Genomic DNA, 18,725 nt, shown 5'->3' with positions numbered 1-18,725 from the left:
AAAAACTTGCGTAACTCCCATCGACTTCTCTGCTTCTGTGCTGCGCGCCGTCTTCACTGTACTGCACCGACAGGAACCATGTTCCCGTCGACGCAGCGTTACGCTACTTGTGAAGGTGGTCTTAGTACATCAATTTCTGGATCGACTGAGCGGGTCTTCACTGACCGCTCAGTCGATCCAGAGAAATCGATCTGACAGCGGCAACTTTGCCACCGTCAGTGTAGCCATAGTCTTCATGGCCCCATCTAATTTACTTCAGTTGAAACCATGGTAGAAACAACCATATTTAAGCACAGCTGATCCTACTGCTAGTAGGATTTCTCTAACCAGATTGTATATGGATTTTTTCCCCCTCAAACTGCAATCGCCATGTTACGAAACTTTTATAAATTGCCTGGGATGATTTGGCTAGCATGGTTTCAACTAAAGCTTCTCATTCTTCAGGTGGCTTATTCATCGTTCTCTGCTTCCCACATAGGTTTTGAAGAGATGCATACTGATCTTCAGAAGAAGAGTATATACGTCAAATAAATGAACTTGTTTTAACAATTGTAATTGCATAAATAAGAACTTATTCAGCTACAAAATTAGATCCCAAAATCTCTAGCCCCTTTTGAAAATGTAAGCCTAATTTTTTTTAGGTATTGTTGACCACATACTTCAAAAGAAAAGGAAAAGTAAGTGTGAAATGAGAAAGAAGAGGGTATGGTACTCCCCAACAGAGTTATGTTCTGGTGCCACTCAGTACCTTTGTGAACTATATAGTACTGGAGAATACATTTTTCAAAATGCATCCATTTCAAATATTTATTTATTTGATAACTTCACATCAGTAATTATGTGTCCCTCTTTGTAAGATTGTTTCAATAAGTTTTTAAGAAACTGCTCTTGTGCCCTTTCTAAACAACAAAGAAGGTCTGTATCATCATTTGCATTCCTTAAAAGTACTGCACTAATTAGCTTAACAACATCACAAGTTAATTTCTTATCTGCTAAAAGTGTATTTGTTTTTATGCAGGCCTTAGTACTTTCATTTTGTTTTTCTTAGGTAACTTTTTTAAAATTTTATTGCAGAATATGATATTAATTGACTTGAAATTTATTGTATGCAGGAGCCCAAACAAAATTAATCAAAGCTGCATATGTTGCTGGATACCTTCTAAAGTGTTTATATGTAATTCAAAATTTTTCTGCTCCAAGAAAGTTGTCAAGGCAGCTCATGTCTCTGATAAAAGATGTCATGATGTTCATCAACAAGCACTGTGGCTGAGTACAGGACCTTTGGATCTGAAGGCCCTCCACCTTTCAGAAGGATGCTATGTATTTGGCCTCTTGAATCAGAAAGATGGTATGACTGACAGTTACAAGAATAGGGCTTGAGATTGAATACTGGAGAGTGGAGGAATATGAAAGAAGGAGAGGACTTAAATAGAAAAATAATATACACATTCCCGTTTCTGGTTGAAAATTGAGAAGAACTCTGATGTTCATAATTGCAACTCTCATGCGTTTGTGCATTTGGCCAAACATTCCTATAATTGTTGCACAGCCACAAATTTTGAATGTTTTGGCAGTTTAGTTGAAGCCAACAAAGTCAACTAATTTTTAAGTGCAAAAGATCTTCAGGAATGATGTGTATCAAGAAATCCTGGAATGGTGGAACTCTTAATGTGGTTCTCCATTAGTAGTTTTGAAAATTTAGTGTATGAAGAACTTTAATTTGTCTTGATAAGCATTTGTACCTATGAAATGTTAAGTTTTTCACACTGTGGGAATAGTTTTGCTATGTTGCAAAGAGTTCTGTTGTATATTACCCAGCAAATACCTGTTTGATTTAACTTATATTTATAACAGCATTTTACTACTTTAAGGGGGTACCATGGTGAGTGGCCTTCTATTCAAATAGCAAGTGGAAGCTTTTCAATGGTGTTTCTCTATCAGCAGAGGAGGAGTGTTAACCAAGCTTTTCTGTTGCTTGGTTTTGGGCAATTGAAAAATTAAGGAGGAAACTGAAGAAAGTGCAGTGGTAGAAGCAAAACCTTCTTGATGGAGGAAACAGTGAACAGTCATGTAGATTAAGGTTACTAGCGTATACGAAAAACAAGAGAAGTGGAAAGCAAAAGAAGATGTCAACAGAATAAGGATTAAAGTGAGAAAAGAGAAAATTTTGCTGAGAAAGCCACCTGAAAAGATAATGCTGCTGGCTATCTCATGTTGCACTGATAGTGTATATAGGCCTGAATATACCATTTAAAACTTTCTTTATGCCTGATGAATAACATCGTATCACTAAGGCAGTATGGGATTCCTGACACAATTGCCGGAATAGGTAATTCTCATACACAGGAAATCCATTGTTCTGGAAAGAACTATTGTGGTGGCCAGGCCCACACAGATTCACACACCATTATTCTATCATATGATGATTTGAATGGTGGAAGGATCCTTATGGGGATGGGAGTGGGTTGCTGAATTTGGTCTTTTTAAAAAAGAATTACAATACCATCCCAGTGATCTGCTGCTAATATTGTTCCTGCACTGTTGCACAGCAGAGTTTGATTCTCAATTCTGACTTTTTCAGTAAGTCCAGGAGCATGGTGAAAGCTGCATGTACTGCCAGTGGCAGGAGGGAGTGGTTTTCACTAAGTAGTTAAAGGGCAGTGATGAAGAATGTCAAAGTGAGTCCTTCTAGACCTAAGTAGGAAGGATGATTTGCAGAGCAGAATGGAAAAAGTAAAACAGCTGGTGAATGTAGAAAAGCAAAACACCTTTATGAATGTAGAAAATTACCCACTTTCCACCTAGGAGCCCAGGGTGTAAACAATAGCTAGCTCTATGGTAGTGATTTGAAGAAATCCAGAATGGAACTTCAGATATTGCAGTTCCTACAGGATTAAGATTGTTTACTGTGTTAGGACTCTCCGCTACTTAGACTCTAGACAAGCTCGAAAGCTTGTCTCTATCACCAACAGAAGTTGGTCCAATAAAGGACATTATCTCCTCCACCTTGTCTCTCTTGGCTCTAGATTAGTGTTTCTGACCTGAGTTTGACCATGGCAAGATGTAATCAACAAAATGGTAAATTGGATTGGGCCAGACCTAACGTCATGTGGCATAAAAAAATAGAATCCAACAAAGTGTTTCAAAATTTGAATTACTGTCAAATAGTACATGCCAAGATACCATGATGATAATCAATCTGTCTTGTCTTGTTGCTTAAAAACTACTGTAACTCATTCTCTTTCAGATTACTTTCAAGTTCTTAGCCAATAAGTATCTGATAGTGAAATGTTTGCAGTCTAAAAGAGCAGAGGTTTTTAAATGGTATTTATTGGACCTTTTTTGGAAATTTATTTTATTGAACATCTTAAAACCTTTATACAAAAATGTTTGACCTGCTATTATTCCTTCATAAATATTTTCCCACAGATACATGCATAATGCTTTTTAGAGGGGCTGAGCATTCCCGGCTCCAAATGAAGTCAATTGGAGATGTGATTTCTCAGTATTTCTGAAAAGTTTATATGTATTGTTTACAAATGTGTTGTAAATGGTTATTTCAAGGTAAAGGTGTATGACACTAATAATTTTCCTTCCTCACTAAATATAACTTTACCTTTAATACCATATTAAGTTAACCGCTTGTTGATATTAATTGTTTTTCCCAAAAGTAATTGCTAATAGATTTTTCATTATAATATTATTATAATATAATAATATATAGAAAAACTCCCTAACTAGGGAGTTAATTCCTATTAATTATTTAGAAGAAGGTCTATTACTTTTCAATACATGTTCAGGTAAATCACTAAACTTAATAATAAAATAGTTCACCATTAAAATAATCTACATTTATAATGGGTGGCACAAGGCATACAGTTCTCAGAAGGTTGTGTATACCTAACTGTTCCATACATCTTGAGTACAGAGACTATTTCCATCAGCATACATTCTTTCCTCTATAATTTAGTAAAGTTTTAGGAGATGAAGGCTCAGACAAAATACAGTATTACCCTCTAATTCTATTAAATTTGAAAAATGCCAGATTTTCTTTTAGATAGCAATTCTTCAAATATCTCATAAAAATTAAGATTGAAATAGTTAATTTTATATCCATTTAACTTCATATTTAGTAACACAGCTTCCATTAGCATTATTAAACATGTTAAGCATTTTAAATATAATACTTATATATTAACCCCTTTGGTGGTGTTAGAGCTGTTTTTTCACCTGTGTTTTATGCCTTTTGTAGAAATCCTTAGAAATCTTTTTGTTCACAGCTCCAAGGAGTTAGTTCTTTGATGTATCAGGCTAAAATAAAGTAATTTGTTTGTAATAGTACAAATTTCTATATAAAGTCAGATTATGAAAAGAATTATCTTGAGCCATTTGCTGATGGAATATTATTCTTTTAGTAAAATTAAAAATAACTTGAAAGTATTTTTTGTTTAATTATTTATTTGGAAATGTCCAAAGTCTTTAGCCTAGTGTACAATTTAGTCTGCTTCATGGAAATGAGATCCCTATGTGCATACCTTACCAGTAATGTTTCTGATCTTATCAAGTTCTGGATCTGCTATATTCCATGATTTCATTTTCAGATATGTAAGCTAAAAAAATTTTATACTTGGACTAAAATGTATCACATTTGGCCTTATTTTTACAGGTAACAGCGCCCATTAACTTCAGCTTAGCACTCCTGAAAATCAGCTTCTTTGTGCATTTGAATTATTTTAGTGCTGCAGTAAAGTTGTTTTGAGAGGGAAATTTTGAAATTTCATAACAAATTTATTCAAGATCATTCACAATAGTACTTAACACATTTTTGTTTAATGATTTAATATGCTTTAAGCATTCATAAAATAAATCCAGTTATATTTATCATTAATGCAACGAACTTTACAAAAAGCTCTTGTTAAGCAAGGCACAGATAAAAATTAAGTAAAGAATATAAAACATAAAACTATTAAAGATAAGAGAATGAATGTTCTGCTTTTAAAAAATGTTTTAAATGTGCTTTTGTAAATTTAGCAAAATAGCTTTGCACTCATCAAAATAATGTGAGAAGTTTAAATGGTGAATGTTTTGATATCAATGTGCAGCTCTAAAAAATATTATCATCATCTTATACCAATAATTGTTAGTACCTATGCAGTGGTACCAATTTTTATATGCAGTGGGCCTAAATTCAGTAGTGAGCTATGAATACATAATTTCAGTTGATTTTAATGGGGGTTGTATGTGCACTACCAAAGGTACGGTGTGGCCCAGTAGGTGTTTCTTAAAGCAGTAGTGCGGATTATCGGTTTTTTAAAATTCTTTTAAGACCTGATTCAGCAAAGCACTTAAGTTCCAGTGACTTCAAATGGACTTAAGTACATGCTTAAAGTTAAGAACATGTTTAAGTGATTTGTTAAATAGGGATAGACTTAAATTTGTGCGTAACTACTTTTCTGAATTAGGGACCTTAAGAAATTAAGTTTAAAAATATTAGTCAGAAATGTGAGGTAAATATAAAATTTTAAAGGTTGTTGGCACATATTAAAAATATATTACATTGTTATAACAGAGTACATAAAAGATGATTATGAAGCCCAACTAACTTCAATAAGAGTAAAATGTGTGTGCAGATAGGATTAGGATCTGTGAGAAATTGATAACAGTGTTCATATTGCATATGGTATGGGGGAAAAAAAGGATTAAATTTTTAAAGTAACATAATTTTAGTCCTTAATTATAATTTTTTTATGAGTGGTTTTACTTTTTGCATTTTTTTATTGCTATTGGTATAAACCTACAGAGGAATTGCACAAATACTACTTTTCTTCATTTGATAGAGAACAGAAATGTTCTGTGGATGCAGTGAAAATTAGGCTCCATAGCCTAAACAATTGCATGTCCAGCAGTAAAAATAAAAGTAGTGTTTAATCATTGCAAATCTGGGTAATGTGGCTTGGTGTTCATGCCTTTACTCAGGTGGAGCCCGAGAAGTTGAAGACACTAACAGAAGGTCTGGAAGCCTACAACCGAGCCAGAAAGAGGAACAGAAAGTAAGCAAATGCTTATTCATTTATAAATTAATTAAAATCATGAGGTCCTCTTGCTTCCCAAGAGATTCTCATTTCATTCCCAGCAATATCCTTGACATTAGTAGGACTCTTGCCTGTGTCAGGATTTCAGGATGTAGTTGTTAGTTATTAACCTGCAGCATATATGCAATATATATTTTTCTGAACTACAACAGGAGGCTTCTGAAATCCCCTTAATCTGTGATGTGTTAGCACCTATGATAATTTAGGCTCAGTTTTCTAATAAGAGGAAGAGTGGACAGTGATAGCATAAAAATCACAGTGGCAGCTTCTAACTTCTCTGTGTTTATATCCAGGTAATTTGCCTGTTCATTTTACTGCATGTCTGTCTGTGTATGTATTCTGGGGGAAAGAGGAAGAGAGAAAGAATTGATATATACTGCAATACTATTTTTTCTAAAACCTGCTGAACCAAAACTCTGGAATACATTGATGCACCATTCCTGTAGAGCGCCTCAGCTCTGCAGGGCTGAAGCTAGACTACTGCAGAAGTCCACACAAGAAGGAGCTGATTTACAATTACTGGGAGGAGCAAAGGATCTTAGCTTCGTTCCTGAGGAGCTTAAGAGCTCTTCAGAAATGGAGCACCTAGTTTCTGAATTCCTGATTTTATGCAGGTTATGGATTTTGTAATTTTGTAACCTTGTAATTTGGAGGGTTGTATGTAGGCATTTTCTGATACTTAAAGCAATCTTTGAAAGTGCCAACACACCCATATGAATTTTCAAGTGTAGATTTGAAATTCACACTTAAAATCATTCATTGCATATTAGTAAACCAAAAGTATTCTCCACAAATATTGTGTGACTTTATGACAAGGAATTTTTTTCACACGGCACCAAGTTGGTATGGAAAGTGTTACTTCAGATAAGTTCAGTATAATTTGTCATTGCTGGCAGGCTTTTCAGAATTTCTGAGTTCCGGCTACATTTAGTGCAATGAGACTGGCTGCCGTATGCAAAGCTTTTATTATACAATATAACAAATGATGCATATTTGAACTAGTTGGTTTTATTTCGTTTTTGGGACTTTCTCTTATAGTTTAATATAATCTTAAATAGACATTTTGAGAGATGTAAAATATGAGAAGAGGAAACGAAAGCATGGAAGAGAAGAGGTAAAGTAAATTGACTTTAGGGAAATAAAACCTAGACAGCTATAAAAGAATAGAAAAATAGAAACTGCACAAAAATTGGCAAATTTGGTAGTGTGCTATTGTTTACTTGCTGTTGCAATGAAAATCTATTAGCTTGTATCTGAACATGAATTTAAAGTACTGAAGGCTTTCAATTCTTGTCTTCAAAAGAAAAATACAGGCTTAAAGGAATCAAATAATTGCAGTAGAACTCCATTTATCTGAACTAATTGGGACTGGGGACAGATCGCATAATCAAAAATTTAGATGATCAGGAGAATGGACGAAGAGCTTTCTATCCATTGTTTTAAGATGCAGAGTTGCTTTTAAATGAGCTCACCCCTCCCCGAAAAGCATGAAATCATAGCCCCCTTCTGTATTTACAGCATACTCAAATCCTTACTAGTAAACAATACCAGTTTTTAAAAATACAGACATGATCATTTTAAGTTACAACAACAGCAATGTAAATGGTAACTAATAATAATAACAATGCATAATATCCATAAAGTATCAAATTAAAATACAGTACTGTATACAGCACAGTGGTAGGTTCAGCAGCACTCACATTTATAATGGCTGGAAAAAATCTGACAGTTTGCAATATTCTGCTTTTTCCAATGTTATAATTTTGGGCTTTTTTTGACAGTGACTCTCCTTTTTTATTGTATTAATAATCTCTATTTTAGCATCCAATGACGGTACTACACGTTTTTGCTTAGTAGTCGTCATTTTACAAGCCTGAAAAGACACAAGGGTTACAGTAGTGTTGCTGTGGAGGTGACATCAATTTTCCATATACCTGTGTGTGCTCTTATGGTTTGGTTAATACGGAGAGCCAGATAATGGCGCTTCAGATAAATGAGGTTCTGCTGTACTTGTCATTAACGCCTTTTGAGATGCAAGCTTTTCCTGTTCTCTATTCACTTGGCATGTGATATTTCAGAGCAATATTGCTGATGCCAATGAGACAAAACTATCTTCTCAGCACCATCCTGAAGCATGTCGGTGGGTTTTTTATTTGAGTGCATGCTCCAAACATAAAAATGCCTTTGACAACATTGCAGTTATTTGCCATTATTTGTCCCTGAAGCAAAATTTGTAGAACTAGGAAAATCATTCAATGAACAGCTTTAAAGATTTTATACAAAAGTCAGTTAAAAGTAGAAGCCTTGCTGAATCTGGCTCAATATTTGTACATATGAAAGATTAGATTGTATAATACAAAAATGTACATTGGTGAAATGCTGTGGTTACACAAATGTCAGGAAATTCAAAGTTACAGTTCCCATAACAACCATGACTCAGCCTACCACCTTTCATATATGTAGCAGTTTGTATTACTATATATAGTGTAAACATTCATACTTATATATATGGAATGCCCAAAAAATCCATGTTAAGTTAACATTATAAAGATTGCGAAGTCAAGCACTCAAAAGTTAGGAAATGTCAGAATTAAGGTTGCCTGTGCATTCTTAATTAGGTTCCCTTGTGCATATGCATTATGATACAGTCTATATATTACATGATCACATATTATTTTTTCCATAGGGCTTCCTCTTTCAGTGCACTATTAATGAATGGTTCTTCAATATTTTGTTTTCTCTCATTGTTCAATAAGTGGCCCGTGCCTTATTTACTACACACTATTCAAAGCTTAGTCTGAAGACAGAATTATTAATTTCTTTTCTATGATGCTATCACTTCAATATCTGAATGCTTCATAAACATTAATTTATTTTTACGACATTGCTATGAGATGGAGTATTATTATCATCCCCCTTTTACAGATGGAAAGCTGAGGCACAGAGAGATTAAGGGCAAAAGTGTGCACTTACTTTGGGTACCCATTGTGAGATGCCTAGAACCTGGTTTTTCAAAGTCCTTGAAATTGTATAACACTTTATAAGTTCAAAACACAGCTCTTATTGACTTCAGTTGCAGCTGTGAGTGCTCAGCACTTCTGCAAATCAGATTCCACAGTCTCAAGTCAGGCACCCAGAAGATGAGTAACATGCAAGCATGGGCAGCATGTGACTCCTGCCTTTGGGGAGGCTGGGCAGGTGGGCACCGGCGCTTAAACCATAGCCTGCACTCGGCTCCCTACCCCCAAGGCTTCATTCCCACTTCGCCCCAGGCTTCCTGCTTAGCCCCCTCTCTAAAGGTCCCCCACTGCTCATGCCTCTTTGCCCCCTCCTGCCCACCGCTCGTGCCCCTTGGGGGAGGGCGAAGAAGCGCAAGCGGTGGGTGGGCTTCAGGGGAGGGAGATATGCAGGAGTGGGGCTTGGGACGGAGCATGGGTGGGGCAGAACAGGAGCTTCCACTGGCAGCTGTTTGGGGAGGCTTAGCCTCCTCCAACCTATTATACCCATCGCCCATGCATACAAGTTTGGTTTTAGTGACTAGCCCAGCATCACATAGGAACTCTGTGTTACAAATAGGGATAGAATCCATTTCCCCCAGGCAGCATTCAGCTGCCTTAATCATGAGATCATCCTTTCTCTTCCTGCAATCCACTATCTCATTCAATACATGCATTCCAGCTTTTGCAACAAATGAGGCAGGGGACCTACCGATAACATTCTCCTTCACTACACAGCCCCAGTTCATACCGAGAGCAGGTCCATTCTCTGCACTAAATGAAGTAGGGGTCCTGTGGAGAAAATAAGAAGTGATCATGTAATTAAAGACTATCATAATTCATATACAGAGGGATGCCAAATTAAGGTTGCACAAGCAACCTTAATTAGGCATTTGTTGATTTTGAGTGCTTGACTTTACAACCTTAAGATTCTTTTAATCGAGTTATTATGTGTAATTTCCTTGGCTTTTAAAAAAAAAATTGAAAAAACAGAAATTCCATCCTATAGCATCATATTGACACCCACGTGGTACATCAGCAGCGTTGGAACCTTTACATCCACTGCACAGATCTCTGTCAGCCAGCACGAGGTGGGGCTGAGACACTTTGTCCATGGGTTTCACAAATATTTTCTGACAGCAGTGAAAGGATGAGACTCAGGAATCTTGTGTTCCATTGCAGGACCTGGAGGGGAGTGTGATCACAACTCCTTCTGTCCACTCCACTTCCAAGCTTGACCCTTTCTGCCCAGTCCCCCCAGCCTGTCATCTTCTCATCTCTGGCTTCTTACTCCAATCCTAGGCTCGTCACTGAGTCAGTCCTAGTCTTCCCTTCCGGATTCCCAATCCCAATCTCCTTGCTCAGCAAGCCCCAGTTTGCCTTTAGTGTCCCAGTTTCCCTCTTCCCTTCCACTGCCAGCCTCCAGTCCCAGTGTTCCACCCCCTCTAGGCTCCTTGTCCCAGTCTTCTACTTCTGCCCTCAAATGTCTCTCTTGTCCCCTCCATATTTGAATCAGGCAGCTTCATCCTCCGCACAGCCTGAGCCTACTGGGGAGACATTTAGAGCAGAGGAAAGACAGTCTCCCTGGTTCCAGTTCTGTTGCTGGGGCCTGAACCTAGTATGTCCCAGAGCAGCAATTGCAGGGAAAGTCCTGCATGGCCCCAGGCTGAAGCATGCCCAGTGTGAATGAATTCTTCTGAGATTGTTGCTATTAAACTAGCATGTGTACACTGCAGTTTTTTAAAGGCTTATAACTTGGCCATCTTTGAGTGGATTTTCACAAGGATAGCAAAAGGCACCTCTGACACAAAGACCACCCAGTCAAATTTCTAGTTCCTGCTTCGAAGTATGGGGGCACTAGAGGTTTTCAAAGAAAAGGTAGCCAGAATTATTTCAACATGGGCAAAACAGTGTATTGTCCCTAGCCTCATTCTCGGAGACACTTGAAGCATTTTGGCTGTAAATTGGGAAGAGGAGAGGGGGGATTTCAGCCAAAAGTTGACACCCAGCACGGAAAATTTCAGCTGAAGCAGTTAGTTTGACAAAGTTATAAGTAACTGAAAACAGGGCCTTATAATGGGAAGTATCAGGCAATGTTAATAGATGGTGCTACCAGCCCTGCCAATAGTATGAGCTGTAAATTTAGCTAATATGGCCAGCTTACAATTGTACGGAAGTCTATAATTTTCAGTTTCTTGATGATTGTATAAATTAAAGCTGCAACTTCAATACTGAATTATCAGTAATGAAAATGCCATATTATGTATTAACAAATATACCAACCTATTCATTTTTATTCAGTTTTTCAACATTCTTTAATAGCTGTAAATTATGCTGTGATTTGCATTAGATGACTGTTGGTTCACTTCTTCAGTAGCGGAAAACAGAGGTTTGAAATACACTCAAGGCATTCTCTGGTAATCCAGTAACATACCCTGTGTTGTAATTTATTTGTAATATTATCTTTCAAGTTAAGGTAGACCACAGCTATTGTGGTCTATTACATAGCTTCTCAAATGTGGGCATGTGACGTTTCCCCCCTCCTGCAATCTGGACTGGTGTGTAACTGTGTCACCCCAATTCCTCATTCCTGGGCCCTGACTTACTCTGCTTTGCTGTGTGAGCCACCCACTCCTGGGTCGGCCCACGCCCAGTCTCCTGGGAGTAATCAGTCCCTGATCTAGTGAAGGAGCACTTCTGGCCAGCCACTCCCTGCAGCCATTCCCTCCCTCCCCACTGCCTGTGCTGTTGTCAGTCCTTGATGTTGCTTAGAAGATTGATTCCAGGGGAGAGCCCTGAGACAAAGATGCCTCTTTCTTTTAACAAGTTTCCTCAACCCCAAGGGGTCAGTTGATCAGCCATGTCTGGCAATGGACATGATTTCTTCCACTTGAGCCAAAGGTGCTTAGGCCAGTCCATTGTTCCTGTATGCATGCCTCTGTGGGGCGTGGAACCACAGCTTTGTGTTTGTTTGTATCTATTCAAGCCATGTAAGACACACATTTGGGGATATGACATATAAGAATTTCATATCTGTACATATGCATGACATTGCAGGAAACATCCTACCATAACAATAATGTTCAGTATGTCATAGCATTCCAGAAACACCTTACATGGCATACTTTGCATTAGACAATACACAGTTACACTACAAGGGTGAACATGAATGATACACACATCACACCATAAGGGTGTTCATGGGGTACAGCGTGTCACAGGGCACCTAAGTTTATATACCAAAATAACAGATTTCAGCACCCAAGCACTGACTGAGTCCCCTAAATAAACTATGATGATGATGATGGTGACATTCATAGGTTGATGATCAAATAGGGACTTAAGTGATCAAGCCAGTACTAAAGTGTCTAAAATGGGTATTTAGGTGCCAAATTTTCAGGAGTCTAATTTTAGGCTCCTAAATTGAGATTGCTCCCAGAGTGCCCAGGTACTGCACTGTTGGGCATTTTAGAAATAGATATCGATTAATGATACATTCAACATTTTCCTTGTCATCAACATTTTCATAGTACAATGAGGATAACAGATCTTTTAGAATTGTAATTCAAATAATTGTATTTTTCATCTTATCCATTTTCAACTAGCTAGACTGCCTTACAACAGTAATGATTTTGGTTTATTATGATTTAAGTTTTTAATCATTTGATTTAAAAAAAAATTAACAGTATATTTAAACAGCAATGGAAAATAGTGTCTTTTGAGGTTATTATGTAATTTATTTGTCTTGATCTCTTTAAATTGCTTGTATTGTTTCTCTTCATAAGAAGAACAACAGAAACAATTTGAAATGTTCGAAACAAATAGATTACATAACCATCTCAAATACATACTGTTTTCATAAAAAGATGAAGTCAGAAATCATTTACCAGTCTGGCTTTCTTTATAATATGTTCATGGGGGAAAAAATCATTTTATGGAAGAAAAGTTGCAGTTTTATTGTTCTGATAAAGTAACTCAGCAGAAGTGCTATTCCGTTTTAGAACAGCTGATATTTCAAAGAGTTAATTATTTCTGCAACTGTAGTCCTATCAAGGCAGTGTACACAGTTAATTTCATATATAAGCATAAATTCAAAATGAGTTATATTAAAATAAAAGTTCAAAATTATAACTTCAGTACATAATTTTGGAAGTTGTAAAAATATATTGTATGGCTAGGTTTGTTTGAGGGAGTATTAAAAACATGTGCATCTTGCCTTTATTTGCATGCCGTATACTGCAAGTCAAATTCATAAATAAATTCTATATACGGTCAAATTCATATGTGATCTAACTACATTAAAATCAAAGGAATTATAGTGGGGGATGAATTTGTCCCCTAATGTCTGTAATAAAACTGCAGTGAAACTTAACACTGGGATTTTAAAAATATAAATACTATCAACGTTATGAAGTGTTTAATGTTGGCTGTGCATCCACTATTTGACTTTAGCAACTTGAGGAAATGGGATTATGTAGATTAGTAGAGGGAATTTAGGAAGAAATATAAATGTGCTTATTGTCAACTACATCTATTTTATGATATATTGAGATGTAAGGAACTTGAATTCCAGTAAATACTGTATGTCTAAAATAAAAAACAAGCCCATAGTAATAGCATATGATCCTGCAAATCCTTATTCATATAACATCAGTGGGAGTAGTTATGTGAGTAAACCGTTTGTAGTATTACAGTCTTAGTTAGCTGTTACATTTTAAAATGGCATCTAAAATACAGTTTTTTAGTGTGTTAGTTTCAGATTATACTAACATTCATTATGAAACCATATTTGTAAGTTATATTCCCAAAGGCAAAACTGCATCACATTAAATTAATATTTGTACAACCGTAGTCAGTTTCTAAATTGAATTGTAAACATAAATACTTTGCTGTCTTCTGGCCCTACATCTTTCTTTACTCTTCCAATGAGTCATTGTTCCACCTCTCTACATAAGATTGCTTTTAGTTCTCCCTCTACATAAACATGACTGTTGATATATGTTTATCTGAATGTTAAAAAACAGAGAGAAAAATAGATTCCTTGAAGTTTAATAGTAGAACTTTCAAAAGCCTTCATTGGTGTAACTTTGTTCCCTTTGAAATCACTGGTAAAACTCAATTATGAGATTTTTTTTTTTAAATTCCACCCTAAGTGTCTGACACATACGTTGTAAATCTTTGTGTGATATTTTTCTAAATATTTTATTTTATGTAACTCTATTATCGTGATGTGTTGGCTAGAGTAATTGTAAAAGGCACACAACAGCATAATTAGAGAACTGATAATCGCATGCATGTATGTTAATATTTTACTATGAGTGATATACAGTGCTAATCAAGTAGGTTGATCTTTGTGTGGCATAAAACTTTAGATTAGTTTTTTATTTCATTTGTAACATGAAAGTTATATGTAGAACATTTCTCATAGTGAATATATTTTGGCATGTTCTCTATTATTTTCTAAAGTTCCCAGACTCTTGGCCACAACTGGCAAACACTGCCAGAGGAATTGCTGACAGCCTCACTGAACTTCTTGTGTTTACTTATACCCTTTGGCAAATGTAGCTCTTTTATTAAAGCATTAACTACCTTTAGGAATTCATGAGAAATAAAAGGTTACTTCTCATTTAGTCACCATCTTCAATTTTCCATGTAACTCTGCCCTTCCCTATTTATCTGAGTTTGCCGCATTTTGCATTACCGCTCACCCCTCCTATTCAGCCCATGTTCTCACCCGTTATCGCTCATTTGTCAGCTTCTCACATAAACATCTCTTTGCTTTCTTTCATGCTGTGCCATGATTATGACCTTCTTGAACTCATTTTCATCTGTCTTTCATTGCAAGCTCCTTGGGGAAGCAACCATTCCTTTTTATTTGTCTGAAAAGCACCCAGTGTTACCATAAAGAAATATTTAATAATAAAATAATAATAATAATAATAGTTCTGTAGCTTTAAGACATGGAATCAACTAAAATTGGTAGTGGTGATTTTTAGATGTTATTTATTCCAGGCCAGATAATGAACTCTTTTTCTTTGAGTGATGGTCCCTATCTGTATTCCACTGTGGGTAAGTTCACATGCACTGGACATTCTAAGATTTTTGCTAGCAGTATCGGCTGGTCTACACCTGCACCCTTCTTCTTCCTATGCCCTCTTCTAGGGCATATGGGGCTGGGCAGACCAACTGCATCTCCAGTTCCCTTCTACCACTCATGGTCTGAGATGGAACCCTTCAGTGTCACAGTGGGGGTTTTTTTCAACATTTTATCTGTAAATAGTCTTTACTAGTTCATTATAGTTGTAGGTATTTTCTTAGTTTCTTAGTTTTAGCTAATTTAGGATAAATTGCTTTCCCACCCCCCCTCAGAGTGAGTAGTATGGCTAAAAGCCCAAGAACAAAGGTATTAGCAACTAGGATTCCTGCCCCTGGGTTTCCTGTTGAGCAGTGACCACCTAAAATGCCTCTACTGCCTTGTGGAAGTTTCTGTTCCCTCGAAATGCAGCATTTGCCAATGCTTCCCCACCAAAACCCATCAAACCTATGAGTACAGACTTAGAAGATTCCTTATGGATCAAGCAATGAGGCCCCACTCTGACCCAGGCTAAGTAGGTTTCTACTGCGTACAGCGGCATCGAGAAGTGTGCCTCCAAGCATTATGATCTCTAGCTCTGGGACTGACAGGAGTAGAGCTAAAGACTCCTCCACTCATGGACATGAAGAGGGTAGGAAACACTCTCAGAAGAAGTGAGAGAAAACCCTCTCCAGGTCCATTTCAAAGAAGACCTCTTCCCCAACACCTTCTAAGTTGTCTGAGACTCCACGTCTCGGTACTGGAGGATCAGGAGCTTATAAGGGGCATGGTACCAGTTTCCTGGCTCCAAAGACTAAAAGTGCTCTGAGAACAGTACCTTCTGCAGGAGCAAGATCCTCCATAGCACTGTGGGGAAAAAAAGCACCAAGCACCTCCTACACTGATGGTAACGTTGCATTTCAATAAGGAATCATTGGCACCAAAAACACTGACCTGGACTGAGATTAGTTCAGATAATGGATCCAGAATCTCTTGGAAGTCTCTTGATCTTCTAAGAGAGTGTAAAAACCTCAAGACCTGTGGTATACTATGCCAGGGGGGGGTCTCCTCAACCACCATTGAATCCCTCTCATTGGCCTTATTAGGGACCATGATACCCATATTTGTGCCATCACAAATCAACACAATCCCATCAAAGATCACAACGTTCCTCCCTTCACAGAAAGGAATCTGAACCTCCTCAGAAACCAGTGGACAAGGAGGAGGACGAATTTGATCCAACAGGACTGTTATCATCATCCCCAACAAGATGGTTGCACTGGCCTTGCCTTCCCCACCTGATGATTACAGGCAATTCCAAGACTTGTTAAGCAGGGTTGCTGACACACTCCAAATCCCTTGGAGGAAGTACAAGAGACACCTCATAAGTTCCTGGACATCCTGTACTAGCAAGGTGGCACTTCCTATTAATGAAGTCATCTTAGTTCCAGCCAGCGTGGTCTGGCATACCCCAGCCACACATGCCCCCTCTCCAAAAAGACAGAAAATAAATTCTCTGTTCCACCCTAGCGAACAGAATTTGTATTCACATGTGCTGCCCCAATCTCTTTAGTAGTACAAGCAGTCACTGAAGATGCAAACAGCATCAACCAAGATCCATCCCTTCCTGATAAAGAAGCTAAATGTTTAGACATATTTGGGAGGAATGTTTTTACTTCAACCATTCTATGGTTCAGCATAGCAAACTGTCAGTTGTTACTGTCTAAATATGATTTTGTGAATTATGCCAAGTTTCTGGAATTCATTGATAAACTTCTGCCAGAGGACAAAGTGCAGTTCCAACCACTCATTGAGGAAGGTAAATTGATTGTCAGATCACCCCTCCAAGCCTCAGTCGATGCAGTGAACACAACCATCCAAACAATCATAACAGTTACCTTGCATCAAGCATTGTGGCTTCAATCATTTGGGTTCCCTAATGAAATCCAATCTACAAGGGAGGATTTGCCCTTTGAAGGAAACAGTCTCTGTAAGTGAGAGAACAGATGACTCATTACACTCATTGAAGGTCTACAGGCAACTTTCCATTTACTGGGGACCTATACTCCAGTGCCAAAGAAGAAATGCCACAGGCCACAACCTTACAAGCAGTGACCAGCGTCTCAACCCCTTTTTTAATCAGCGGGGTTATGAACTATCACAGAAGTGACAGAGGTTGCAGCAGAACAAGAACAATGTTCCCCCTTCTTCTTTCCATTCCCAACTTCCTGTTAAGAAATACCTTTGATGGGACTTTTGAGGGCTATGAATTCGTCCAGTGACTACATCAATCTACCCAAGATCCCAGTACCCAAGTTGGTGGCTGTCTAATTTATTTCTCCCAATTCTCTCAAGGCTGGCAGATAACAGAAAACAAATGGGTTCTCAACATCAATGCCAGCTACTCCATTGAATTCTTCACCCCTCACCCTCCAAAACCTCTTTCCTCATCCATCTTCAGGGACAACTCTCATAAGAGGATGCTCATTCAAGAGGTAAATTCCCTCCTTAATCAAGGAGCCATAGAGTCAGTACCTCCTCAACATCAGCGAAAGCATTTTTTCTCTAAATATTACCTCAGCCCCAAAAAGAAGAGAGGATGGAGATCCATCTTAGATCTCAGAGAGCTCCATGTATTTATCCACAAATTGAGGTTCAGAATGCTCATCCCAGCATCCCTCACTGAACAAAGGCAACTGGTTCACAGCTGTCAACATGAAAGTTGCCTACTTCCACATAGACAGTCACCTTTCACAAAGAAGATTCCTGACATTCCCCATAGGTCTGAACCACTATCAACAGAGAATGCTCCCTTTTGGCCTGACAACAGTGCCAAGGGTATTTACAAAGGTGTTATGTTGTGGGAGCTCACTTCTGTCACCAGGGATCATCAGTTTTCCCCTGCTTTGATGCCGGGTTATTGATGGAGAGATCTCAACAGGACGTACTGACAATAAATTCATCTCTGCTCAGTCATCTTCAATTGCTGGGACTCTGCATAAACACAGAAAAGTCTGTTTTAGTTCTGTTTAGACATTGGAGTTCATCGGGGCAACACTGGACTCTATCAGTGCCAAAGCATATTTTCCTCAGGGCAGATTCCAGTCTATAGAGGACCTTGTCAGTCAGTGCAGCTGAGCTCCCAGATGTCATTCTACTCATGTCTCATCCTTCTAGGTCACATGCTTCCTGTCCTATGAGACACCCTTTGTAACATTTAACCTGCATTGTCTACAGGCTTGGTTTCAGTCAGTGTACATACCAAGCAGACTCAGTATGGACAAACTAGTCTGGCTTCCCCACAGAATGTGAGCTTCTCTAGCCTGTGGGATAGGGGCATAGGGAATGGGGAGGGGAGGTTCCTTTCATTCTTCCCCACCTGAGGAGACATAGATCATGAATGCCTTTTTACTGAGATGCTTTGCTCATCTAGACAAACATATATAGTGCAGGGAACGTGGAGTCCTGAATGCACATAAACCTCATAGAACTGCAGGACATTCATGAGACCTGCAAGTCATTCATACCATTTCTATCTAATAGTTGACCAATACTATTGTCAGG

General features: G+C 37.9%; 1 protein-coding gene across 5 annotated transcripts in view; it reads left to right on the top strand.

Annotated features, from left to right (window-relative positions):
- MBD5 (methyl-CpG binding domain protein 5) overlaps positions 1-18,725 on the top strand; it is a 218,134-nt gene that overhangs the window by 186,169 nt on the left and 13,240 nt on the right. For 4 of the 5 annotated variants that reach the window (XM_067549487.1, XM_067549486.1, XM_067549489.1 and 1 more), the window contains one exon: positions 5,977-6,050. In XM_067549487.1, the coding sequence (XP_067405588.1) occupies positions 5,977-6,050 (74 nt within the window). Of the gene's footprint in view, positions 1-478; positions 583-5,976; positions 6,051-18,725 lie in introns of those variants that run through there. The other variant, XM_067549490.1, reaches the window with a different exon arrangement.

Source organism: Emydura macquarii, unplaced genomic scaffold, assembly GCF_026122565.2.
Source record: "Emydura macquarii macquarii isolate MOO-44397 ecotype Brisbane River unplaced genomic scaffold, CSIRO-AGI_Emac_v2 contig_1253, whole genome shotgun sequence".
NCBI lineage: Eukaryota > Metazoa > Chordata > Testudines > Chelidae > Emydura > Emydura macquarii.
The sequence above is the reverse complement of the archived record's forward strand: the minus strand, read 5'-3'. Positions and strand labels throughout refer to the sequence as shown.